General features: G+C 36.0%; 1 protein-coding gene and 1 long non-coding RNA gene across 8 annotated transcripts in view; both read left to right on the plus strand.

Moving 5' to 3' along the window:
* The window catches only part of LOC147841212 (uncharacterized), a 1,204,737-nt gene that overhangs the window by 867,064 nt on the left and 325,172 nt on the right, over positions 1-12,501 (plus strand). The window lies entirely within an intron of this gene.
* The window catches only part of egln1a (egl-9 family hypoxia-inducible factor 1a), a 70,004-nt gene continuing 60,951 nt past the window's right edge, over positions 3,449-12,501 (plus strand). For all 7 annotated transcript variants that reach the window (XR_015506459.1, XR_015506458.1, XR_015506460.1 and 4 more), the window contains exon 1: positions 3,449-4,260. Coding sequence is in view for 4 of the 7 variants with exons in the window: in XM_087279848.1 (XP_087135974.1) it covers positions 3,655-4,260 (606 nt within the window). In the remaining 3 variants the exon portion in view is untranslated. The remainder of the gene's footprint in view (positions 4,261-12,501) is intronic.

The following is a 12,501-nucleotide window of genomic DNA, read 5'->3' on the forward strand; positions in this document are numbered from 1 at the left end:
CACATGCACACAAAAAAACACTCAGACACACAGGCATGCACACACACACACACACACACACACACACACACACAGCAGAACACACAAAGATGCACACATGCACACAAAAAAACACTCAGACACACAGGCATGCACACACACACACACACACACACAGCAGAACACACAAAGATGCACACATGCACACAAAAAAACACTCAGACACACAGGCATGCACACATACACACACACACACACGCACACAGCAGAACACACAGGCATGCACACACACAAACACACAGCAGAACACACAGACATGCACTCACACACATACACAAACACACAGGCATGCGCAAAAAAAACTTACACAAACACACACACACAAACACACACGCGCGCACGCGCGCACACACACGCGCACACACACACACACACACACACACACACACACACACAAACATTCACACACACACACACACACACATACACACAGGCATGCACGTACACACAGGCACACCGCACACAAAAACACTCACACATAAGCTTGCACAAAGACACACAAACCAAACACACAGACATGCACAAAGACACTCACACAGGCCTGCACACACACTCTCTCCCTCTCTCTCTGCTTTGATTGCGCAGTACATTACAGTATATCAGATTACAGTTCCTCCTCATGAACTTTGGCCTGGAGGATTGATGCCAACTGTGTACGTGCCGCCCCGTGCCTCCTCACTGTCTGCATGAGTGCCAGCGTGCTCCTACAGGGGGCAGTGGGCTACAATACACATCATAAGCAACTTGTCAAATGAAGTGATTTTGTGTGTGTGTGTGTGTGTGTGTGTGTGTGTGTGTGTGTGTGTGTGTGTGTGTGTGTGTGTGTGTGTGTGTGCAGTTTTTCAGTCATTTTGATGCCACAGACATTAAGATTAAAAAAGCATGCTTATATTTTACTGCATAAACTAAGAGACTGGTTTACATTGTTCAAAATTAATATGACGCATGTGTGATTTATGTTTATTTAGGTTAATCTTTCTTAGCTATTTTGTTGTTGTTGTTGTTTCTTGATGTTTTCCTCAACACTTACAAGGGTTCATGGAAAACCCCTGATTTAGTCCGAGCCCCTTTTCAAGAACTGAAAATATTTAGTAGCTGTTTACAGTTTTTCTTGTTTGCTTTGGCCTGGTTAAAGAAACTAGGTTCCACTTCATTTTCATTATCACTATCCCAGCAGAGCAGAAGACAGGTCTTGCAAATGTGTAAACCCTTTCTCATTGGGTTGACACATTTACCCCACCATTTTTCAGAACAGTTAACACAGATGTCATTCAAACAGTCCAAACTTCATTGTTTTAGCTTTGGTAACCAAACAAAAACCATCTATTCCTAACCATTAGGAACTACCAAGATCAGTATGAATTCAGTGTAACCGGGTCAGATTCAGTTTAGCAAATTTTAGATTTAGTCGTGATCAGATGTTATGAGAGGCTGCCCTAATCTATCATCACTCCATGATCATTTCGCACATCACTTATTGTTTAACCACTTGGTCCCAAGCCAGCATCACTATTCTGAAGCCACTTGAATCTTTATACAAACAATCCATAAAAACCCTTGATAAGAAATCAGTTCAATATCACCATTGTTTAATATTAAAGAAATACAACCTGCTTAGTTGGGAAAACTTAATTATATATGTGCATATCTGTTTAATGTTTAAGACTTTACATAACCCGACTTCACCATTAAATCAGTTTGTAAATATTAGAACGACTGCTCACCGAACTACTAGAGGAGGTGACAGAGGAGACTGCATTATTCCTCTCAAAAAAAGTAAATTCAGTCAATCTGTATTTTCAGTGAGAGCTGCTAGGGAATGGAACTCCATCCCACCAACAATTAGAAGATCATGCACTTTTCATTCTTTTTTTGGTCCATATTGACATGATAGCATCACACAGTTGCTGCAGATTTGGTCCATGATCCGAATCTCCCATTCCACCACATCCTAAAGGTGCTTGAATGGATTGAGACTGGTTCCAGCTGATAGAAAAGCAACAGTAACTCAAATAAGCACTCGCTACAACCGAGGTCTGCAGAAGAGCATCTCTGAACACACAACACGTCCAACCTTGAGGCGGATGGGCTACAGCAGCAGAAGACCACACCAGGTGCCGCTCCTGTCAGCTAAGAACAGGAAACTGAGGCTACAATTCACACAGGCTCACCAAAACTGGACAATAGAAGATTGGAGAAACGTTGCCTGCTCTGATGAGTTCTAAAGTTATATCCTTTCAGTGGTTTGTTATGCAGTGACATGCAGTCAAATATTTCGCCAAACAGTCCTTAGGGATGCGGTAAAACGCAGTCAGATATTTTACCGGACAGATCCGCCACTTTTGGCGCGCATAAACAATCATAAAGCTCTCGTGCTGCAGGAATGAGGAGGTCTGCTGAAGGCGCGCAGCTGTCGTGCAGTGAGAGATTTGTGTCTTTAATAAACTACGGCAGTTTGTGATCACTGAACAGTAAGAATGATTAATAAATCCATATGAAACAACCCCTTAAAAGTCACGTGTCTCTTTCAGTTTCGGGCTTTGGCGCGTTTTGCACTGAGCGTCTCTCTCTCTCTCTCTCTCTCTCTCTCTCTCTCTTTCTCACTCACTCACTCACTCACTCACGCGGGCATGCACTGTGGTCTCATGAGGAAACGCTGATTTTTGATATAGTGTTTTCCTTGCTCCCGAATACAAATAATATTTCAAGTATTTGTTCGAATCAAGTATTCGTAAAAACACGCTATTCGTGCCTTTCCGAATACCGTATTCGGGTTCGGCTCCACCCTTAATACATACGTATATATACATATACATATATATATGTATATATACGTATGTATGTATATATATATAAATATACATATATATATGTATATGTATATATGTATTTGTGTGTGTGTGTGTATATATATATATATATATATATATATATATATATATATATATATATATATATATATATATATATATATATATATATATATATACTTTTGTACCTTTAGGGTAATCTATGAGATAAACTATTTAAACATTTTAGGTAATAATATATAGGCATATGTCATTTAAAGTTATCTTGTCATTTTAATCACAGCTCACAAAAGCAACTGAATCCGATTCTCTTAAACCCCCTCTGAGCATAACTAAAACCTTCAGCTTTAGCTTTAGTACTCTAAATCCTTACCAATTAGACCTCCTTACTACTAACAAAGACATTAATATTTTTAAGATCCTTCTGAGTATGACAGATGTTTCTCAAAACACACAAACTCCCTTCTTCTCCCGCCTTCAGTAGTGTGTGAAATGTGAATGAAGCGAGGCGGGGCGTATTTATCATGTCACATCTGTAACCACGCCCTCCCTCAGTGACGTCAGAGGTTTGGTTTGTACTTGCGACGTGCAGAACGCAGAGCAACACAGCCACGCGCTTGTAGAGGAGAGCGCAGCGGGATGGAGCGCGCGCGCTGCACGGTGTCGATCCCGACCCCTGTGGTTTATTTAACGGGAATATCTTACCGTGATGAACGGACGCGGTTGTTCGTTCGTATATGTTGATGCTGACGCGTTGTGCGTGAAAGTTGACCGGTGGAAGCACCGGATTTAAAGGGTCGGTGACATGGAGAAGTGCCCGACAGTTCTGGATCCCGACGGGGATAAGCAGTACTGCGAGCTGTGTGGGAAGATGGAAAACCTGCTAAAATGCGGTAGGTGCAGGATCTCATTTTACTGCAGCAAAGAGCATCAAAAGGAGCACTGGAAAAAGCACAAACTCACCTGCAGAGAGGCTGACAAACACAACACTGTGCCCCAAACCCAACAACAGCACCCCAAAACTGCCCATCCAGAGAAAAACAACCTGATCTGCAGCTCAGAAGCTGATCTGAAAGCCAAACCCCACACACAGAAGCTGGCCACCGATTATATAATCCCATGTATGAACAAGCATGGCATCTGTGTGGTGGACAACTTTCTGGGGGAAGACATGGGACTGTCCATTTTGGAGGATGTGAAGGCTCTTCATCAGACGGGTAAATTCACTGACGGTCAGCTGGTCAGTCAGAAAAGTGACTCTTCGAAGGACATACGGGGGGATAAAATCACCTGGATTGAGGGGAAGGAGCCTGGATGCGAGAAAATCTGCTTCTTGATGAGCCGCATGGATGACCTGGTCAGGAATTGCAATGGGAAACTGGGAAACTACATAATTAATGGAAGGACTAAAGTAAGTATCTGTCTGTCAACTGTGTGCATGCTGTATTTTAGGGTTATGGTGATGTCAAATGTGCATGTTTTAGAGAATTGATGAAGCTTTTCATGTACAGTATTATCACAATAGGTGAATAATAATAAGTGATGAACAGGTATGATAAAAAAAAACGGTTTATCAAATGTTCAGAGTAAACAAATGTTTCAACCTAATTAAATGTAATTGAATTTTAAAATTTTAGTTAGCATATTAAAATCGGAAAAGTCACATTCATTACAGTTACTAAGTTAATATTAGGTGCCATAGTTAATATATGAAATAATTTTTCAGCACTCTTCAGAATAACTTGCTTTGTGTTCAACAGATGAAAGAAACTCATAAAAGTTTACAACCACTTGAGTCTGAATAAATGATGAGGACAATTTCATTTTCAACTGGCAACCAAAATTGTCAGTAAGTTATTGTAAATTTATTTTGCAACCAAACCTGCAACCAAAAATTTCAGTACATTACTATAAATTTATTTTGCAACCAATCTGGCAAAAAAAAAAAAAAAAAAAAAATTGTCAGTAAGTTACAGTAAAGTTTTAAGTTACAATAAGTTACTATAAATGTATTTTGCAACTGGCAACCAAATTTGTCAGAAAGTTACCATAAATGTATTTTGCAACCAAACTGGCAACCAAAATTGCCAGTAAGTTATTGTAAATGTATTTTGCAACCAAAATTACCAACAAGTTACTGTAAGTGTATTTTATAACCAAACTGGCAACCAAAATTGTCAATACCTTACTGTAAATGTATTTTGCAACCAAACTGCCACCAAAATTGTCAGTAAGTTACAGAAAAGCTTTAAGTTACAATAATTTACTGTAAAGGTATTTTGCAACCAATCTGGCAACAAAAATTGTCAGCAAGTTACAGTAAAGTTTTGAGTTACAGTAAGTTACTGTAAATGTATTTTGCAACCAATCTGGTAAAAAAAAATTGTCAGCAAGTGACAGTAAAGTTTTGTTACAATCAGTTACTGTAAAGGTATTTTGCAACCAAAAATTTCAGTAAGTTAATATAAATGTATTTTGTAACCAAACTGGCAACCAAAATTGTCAGTAAGTTACAGTAAAGCTTAAAGTTACAATAATTTACTGTAAATGTATTTTGCAACCAATCTGGCAACCAAAATTGTCAGTAAGTTATTGTAAATTTATTTTGCAACCAAAATTACCAGCAAGTTACTGTAAGTGTATTTTGTAACCAAACTGGCAACCAAAATTGTCAATAAGTTACTGTAAATGTATTTTGCAACCAAACTGGCAACCAAATTTGTCAGTAAGGTACAGTAAAGCTTTAAGTTACAATAACTTACAGTAAATGTATTTTGCAACCAATCTGGCAACAGAAATTGTCAGCAAGTTACAGTAAAGTTTTGAGTTACAATCAGTTACTGTAAATGTATTTTGCAACCAAAAATTTCAGTAAGTTAATATAAATTATTTTTGCAACCAAACTGGCAACCAAAAATATCAGTAAGTTACAGTAAAGTTTTAAGTTACAATAAGTTATTGTAAATGTATTTTGCAACTGGCAACCAAAATTGTCAGTAAGTTACCATAAATCTATTTTGCAACCAATCTGGCAACCAAAATTGCCAGCAAGTTTTGCAGTACTTTTTAGTGTAGTGTTTTGGATTTAATTGTATTTTGAATGCAGTTACTCATCATTTATTCAGACTCAAGTGGTTGTAAACGTTTATGAGTTTCTTTTATCTGTTGAACACAAAACAAAATATTCTGAAGAGTGCTGAAAAAAAGCACCCTTTAACTTCCATTGTAAGAACACAAATAGTATAAACACTGGGTGAACTGACCCTTTAAGTAACATGTAGAGTTGAAGGAGATTATTTTCTAGACATAATAGTTTAATAACTCATTTCTAATAACTGATTTCTTTTATCTTTGTCATGATGACAGTAAATAATATTTGACTAGATATTGTTCAAGATACTAGTATTCAGTTTAAAGTGACATTTAAAGGCTTAACTAGGTTAATTAGGGTAACTAGGCAAGGATATGAGTGGTTTGTTCTGTAGACAATCCAAAACAAATATTTTATTTGGATTTTAAAAATTAAAAACGGCTTTTATTATTTTGGTTTTATTGTAACCAAAACAAATAAAGCGTTCTCCAGATGAAAAATTAGTATAGGAAATAATGTGAAAAAATTCCTTGCTCTGCTAAAATGATCTGGGAAAATTTTGAAAAAGAAAAAACATTCTCATGAGGGCGAATAATTTTGAGTTCAACTGTATCTCACTGCCCCCCTACTATGGTCATTTGCATGACCATTTGTAATCCTCAAATGTGTGTCTGAGGGCCAGTGGAGTGTGTGTGATTCACTGAAGGACAGTGAAAAGAGTCTGAGCTGCAGATCAGAGTTCACACGCAAGGTCACAGTCATGCTGAGGCCCAAAAGAGGCTTAGATGCACAAAAAACACACATACGCCAATGCTAATGTGGCCTTAAAGGGACAGTTAACTAAAAACTGCAGCTCTTTTGCTCACCCTCAGAGTGTACAAGATGAACACCCATATACTCTCATATTCACACACACACTCATACACTACGGACCATTTAGCTTATTCAAATCACCTATGGTGCATGTGTTTGGACTGTGGAGGAAACCGGAGCACCCGGAAGAAACCCACGCCAACACGGGGAGAACATGACCCAGCCGGGATTGGAACAGGCGACCTTGTTGTAAGGCTACAGTGCTAACCACTGAGACACTGTCCCGCTTAAAATGTATTATTATTATTATTATTTTTATTATTATTATTATTAATATTATTATTCATTTATTTTCTTTTTCTTGTTATATATATATATATATATATATATATATATATATATATATATATATATATATATATATATATATAAAACAGCATATATGATTATATACATATACACACACACACACACACACACACACATATATATATATATATATATATGTATATATATATATACACACATACATATACATATATATACACATATACATACATACATACATATATATACACATATACATACATACATATATATATATATATATATATATATATATATATATATATATACATACATATACATATATATATACACATGTACATATACATATATATATATATATATATATATATATATATATATATATATATATATATATATATATATATATATACATATATATATATATATATGTATGTATGTATGTATGTATGTATGTATGTGTGTGTGTGTGTGTGTGTGTGTGTGTGTGTGTGTGTGTGTATATATGTATATAATCATATATGTTGTTTTATATATATATATATATATATATATTTTTTTTTTTCCCCAGGGCATATATTACATACAGTACACAGACACGCGCATATATATATATATATATATATATATATATATATATATATATATATATATATATATATATATATATATATATATATATATATATATATATATATATATATATATATATATATATATATATATATATATATCATGTTTCAGAATATGTCAAGAAGGGTTTCCTTTTCTCTCATTTTTGTTTAATTTACATGAAAATAACCTAAAATATCCAAAATTAAAACCTTTCAGTTCATATATATGAACAGAACAATACTAATTAATAAAACAAACACACAAAAATAAGACTAAACTGTGGTTAAGCACTGTTTAACAGAAAATATGTGCAGTAAATGAGATTAGAAAATGCTGCGATTTCAGAGCTTTGACCGATTTATTTTAATCTCTTTAATATTTGCCAAGTTAAAGCTTTAAACAGGCCGCAGATTTGACTTGCTTTATTGTATTAAAGTTAAATCAACAGAACTCTTGAGACCCTCCTTAAATCACACTTTAATTGAGCACTTAATATGAGGATTATTAATAATGCTAAAATATTGCTGAGAACTAATAACAAAATAACTAAAAAACTAACAATAGCAGAATATTGCTGAGAGCTAATAACTCCAACACGGGCTCATTCTGCAAATGCAGCCCTATATGCATTTCTGGAGATCAGGAATTATGTAGCCAGAGGTACATATGGCTGTATTTCGTCTTTAAATTGAACGCCATGTGGCGGTTTGATGCCATTCCTTTTCGTGCTTACCAGCTGACAGCTTACCTCTGTATGGATGGCTTTCACCAGTTTTTCCAGTAGCTCGCCATGTACGTATGACTTGAGATGCAGTGAGGAGCTGACCGTGATGACTGGGTTCGAGTTCCAGTTCCAGAAAGCAGAAAAGAAAAAAAAACAGAAGCCAAAAAATAAAATAAACAAGTAAATAACAGGGTGAGAACATGGTAAAATCTGAAAACGTGGTAAACGTTCTGCATTGCTTTTTAAAACTGTTGATTCAGTTTAAGGAATTGGGTGGGCGCTGGTCAATTGGTGCTTTTGAAAACAGCCTACCCAATTTACCTGTACCGCATGTCTTTGGACTGTGGGGGAAACCGGAGCACCCGAAGGAAACCCACGCGAATGCAGGGAGAACATGCAAACTCCACACAGAAACGCCAACTGAGCCGAGGCTCGAACCAGCGACCCAGCGACCTTCTAGCGGTGGGGCAACAGTACTACCTACTGCACCACTGCTTCGCCCCCAGACATATACACATAATTAATAACAATAATAACATCTAAAGTTGTCGATCTTGGTGGGGTTTTTTTCAAACACAACTAATTTTGTCCTAAATGAGCATAAAAATTTAGGAAAGCAATCGAATGATTTTTATTAAAACATTAGATGTGTGCATTTTTAAAGTGACGCCTCTGTTGTTTTTAATGTAAATCAAACGAAAAATCTAAATAAATGAGATTCATTTGCTGCTATTTACTCAGAATGTGTAAGTTATACAGTGAAAAAAAGGTTAATGGGATTTCATAACCTGGTGAGGGTGTGTTATGGTGGGCATATCCCTTATTTTCACATCCCAATGTTGACAGGTATGGTTTAAGGAAGGAGGAGGGTGGGTCAGTCAATCGGTCAGTCAGTCAGTCAGTCAGTCAGTCGATCGGTCAATCAGTCAGTCAATCAGTGGGCTCTATTTTAATGATCTGAAAGCATTAAGGGATGTACTTATTAATAATTATATATATATATATATATATATATATATATAGTTGAAGTCAGAATTATTAGCCCCGTTTGAATTTTTTTTTCTTTTTTGAAAATTTTCCAAATGATGATTAAGAGAGCAAGGAAATTTTCACAGTATGTCTGATCACATTTTTTCTTCTGGAGAAAGTCTTATTTGTTTTATTTAGCTAGAATAAAAGCAGTTTTAAACTTGTTAAAGCCATTTTTAGGTCAATATTATTAACCCCTTTAAGCAATATTTGTATTCGATAGTCTACAGAACAAACCATCATTATACAATAACTTGACTAATTACCCTAACCGGCCTAGTTAACCTAATTAACCTAGTTAAGCCTTTAAATGCCACTTAAGCTGTATTAGACTATATATCTAGTCTAATATTATTTACTGTCATCATGGCAAAGATAAAATAAATCAGTTATTAGAAATGAGTTTTTAAAACTATTATGATCAGAAATGTGTTGAAGAATTTTTTTCTCCGTTAAACAGAAATTAGACAAAAAAATAAACAAGGGGGCTAATAATTAATAATTCAGGGGGGGGGGGGGGCAAATAATTCTGACTTCAACTGTTTATATATATATTTATGTATATTTAAATAAAGAAGTTTATTATCATTAACAATAATTATGTTTTTATTTTTTAATACATTTTTATAAAGTTGAGTTTTAAATAATAGCTTTGATGATTATTATAAACAACTATTAAAAAGCTTATGAGTCAAGCTTTTTAACTTGTGTATGTGTGTATATGTGTGTGTGTATGTGTGTGTGTGTGTGTGTGTGTGTGGTATGCAGCATGACAATAGCCTCTCTGTGCACTCCAGAGTTTGTGTGTGTGAATCTGTGCAAACAATGCATACGGAGCGAGTCCTGCTTTTACTGACTTTTGACCTAATTTGCTGGTTTTGAAAGAGGAAGTCTTGCAGATTTGGCTGTACAAGGTTTTTTTCCCCACTGAGACTTTTCATAACTGCTTGAAGGAAAAAAAAAAGGTTTTAATGTTATCTCATTTATTTTTGATGTAAACCATTTTTACCATTTGTCAGTACAATTATTGTCGCAAATTTTACTACAAACTACTGTAAATCTAACTCATTTTAATCTTCCTGTTTTTTTATAAATTTATTTTGTAAAAATTACTCTTATAATAAATTCTCTCAATTTTTAAACAAGAGAAAATACATAAAAATAAAAAGGTTCAGTTTTTATTAAGTGAACAAAAATTAGCAAATGCCTTATTCATTTTCCATTAGCTTAGTCCCTTTATTAATCAGGGGACACCACAGCGGAATGAACCGACAACTTACCCAGCACATGTTTTACGCAGCGGACGCCCTTCCATCTGCAACCCATCACTAGGAAACACCCAAACACACTCATTCACACGCATACACACTCATACACTATGGACAATTTAGCCTACCCAATTCACTTGTACCGCATGTGTTTGGACTGTGGGAGAAACCAGAGCACCCGGAGGAAAACCACGCCAACATGGGGAGAACATGCAAACTCCACACAGAAACGCCAACCGACCCAGCCAAGGCTCGAACCAGCGACCTTCTTACCATGATGCGATTGTGCTACCATATGCTGGATAAGTTGGCGGTTCATGACACCGTGGCGATTAAATGCAGCCATACGTACCTCCAGCCACGTAAATCGCGGTCCCCAGAATGAGCTCTACACAAAACTTCTGATTTTAATCATAAACATTAAACTTTGATTAATAAACGCAGTGCAGGATCATTCATTCATTCATGTGCTTTTCAGCGTAGTACCTTTTATTCATCAGGGGTCACCACCGAATTCACCAATAGCGCATGTGTTTGGACTTGTGGGGGAAATCGCAGCACCCGGAGGAAACCCACGCCAACACAGGGAGAACATGCAAACTCCACACAACTGAACCAGCCAAGCACGAACCAGCGACCTTCTTGCCATGAGGTGATTGTGCTACCCACTGGGCCACCGTGACGCATAAGATCATTCATCCTTAATTTAAATGAGTAAATACAGAATATTACTGAGAACAGATAGACTATAATTTAAAACAAACAAACACAAATAAGCCAAGTGAATGTTTTGTAATATCAGATGATGAAACATAAACATAAAATGCATCTTATAAGGCTATTTGAGACTAAGTTTGTCAGTTTAATTATTAGTTTATCAATATTTAATCAGTGTTCAGTCAGGCAGGGTTAGCAGAGTTTGTTTCATATCGCAGTCAAAAACAAACAATGTCGTGAGGCAAAATCTACTCCGCTCCTCTTATCAAACAATCAAACTAAATATTATTGCTGTGTTGTTTTGGAGGATGCTGAATGCTCTGATTGTCTACAAAATGGTTTATCAGCAAAGCCGATTTCCTTTTTATTTTGTCTGGCTGTATATTTGTCGGTGGTTAGCACAGCAAGAAGGTTACTGGTTCGAGTTCGGGCTGAGCCAGTTGCAATGTCTGTTGCATGCTCTCCCTATGTTGGTGTGGGTTTCTTCTGGGTGCTCTGGTTTCCCCAACAGTCCAAACACATGTGCTATAGGGGGATTGGGTTAGCTAAATTGGCCGTAGTTTATGAGTGTGTGTGTGTGTATATATGTGAGAGTGCATGGGTGTTTTCCAATACTGGGTTGCTGCTGGAAGGGCGTCTGCTGTGTAAGAAAATGCCTGAATACTAGGCCCCTGAAATAGAGACTTAGCCAAAGAAGAATGAATGAATGAATGAATGAATGAGTAAGCCCATTGCTTAATTTTAACTTTTATAATTATGCACATACAATTGAAGTCAGAATTATTCGCCCCCCTGTTTATTTTCTCCCCAATTTCTGTTTAACGGAGAGATTTTTTTCAACACATTTCTAAACAATAGTTTAAATAACTTTTTTATTTTTATATTAAACGTTTTAATAACGTTTTAATAATCTTTGTCATAATTACAGCAAATAATATTAGACTAGATATTTTTCAAGACACTTCTATACAGCTTAAATTGACATGTAAAAGCTTAATTGGGTTAATTAGGTTAACTAGGCAGGGTAGGGTAATTAGACAAGTTATTGTATAACGATGGTTTGATCTG

Source organism: Danio rerio, chromosome 13, assembly GCF_052040795.2.
Source record: "Danio rerio strain M-AB ecotype USA chromosome 13, GRCz13ab, whole genome shotgun sequence".
Classification (NCBI taxonomy): Eukaryota; Metazoa; Chordata; class Actinopteri; order Cypriniformes; family Danionidae; genus Danio; species Danio rerio.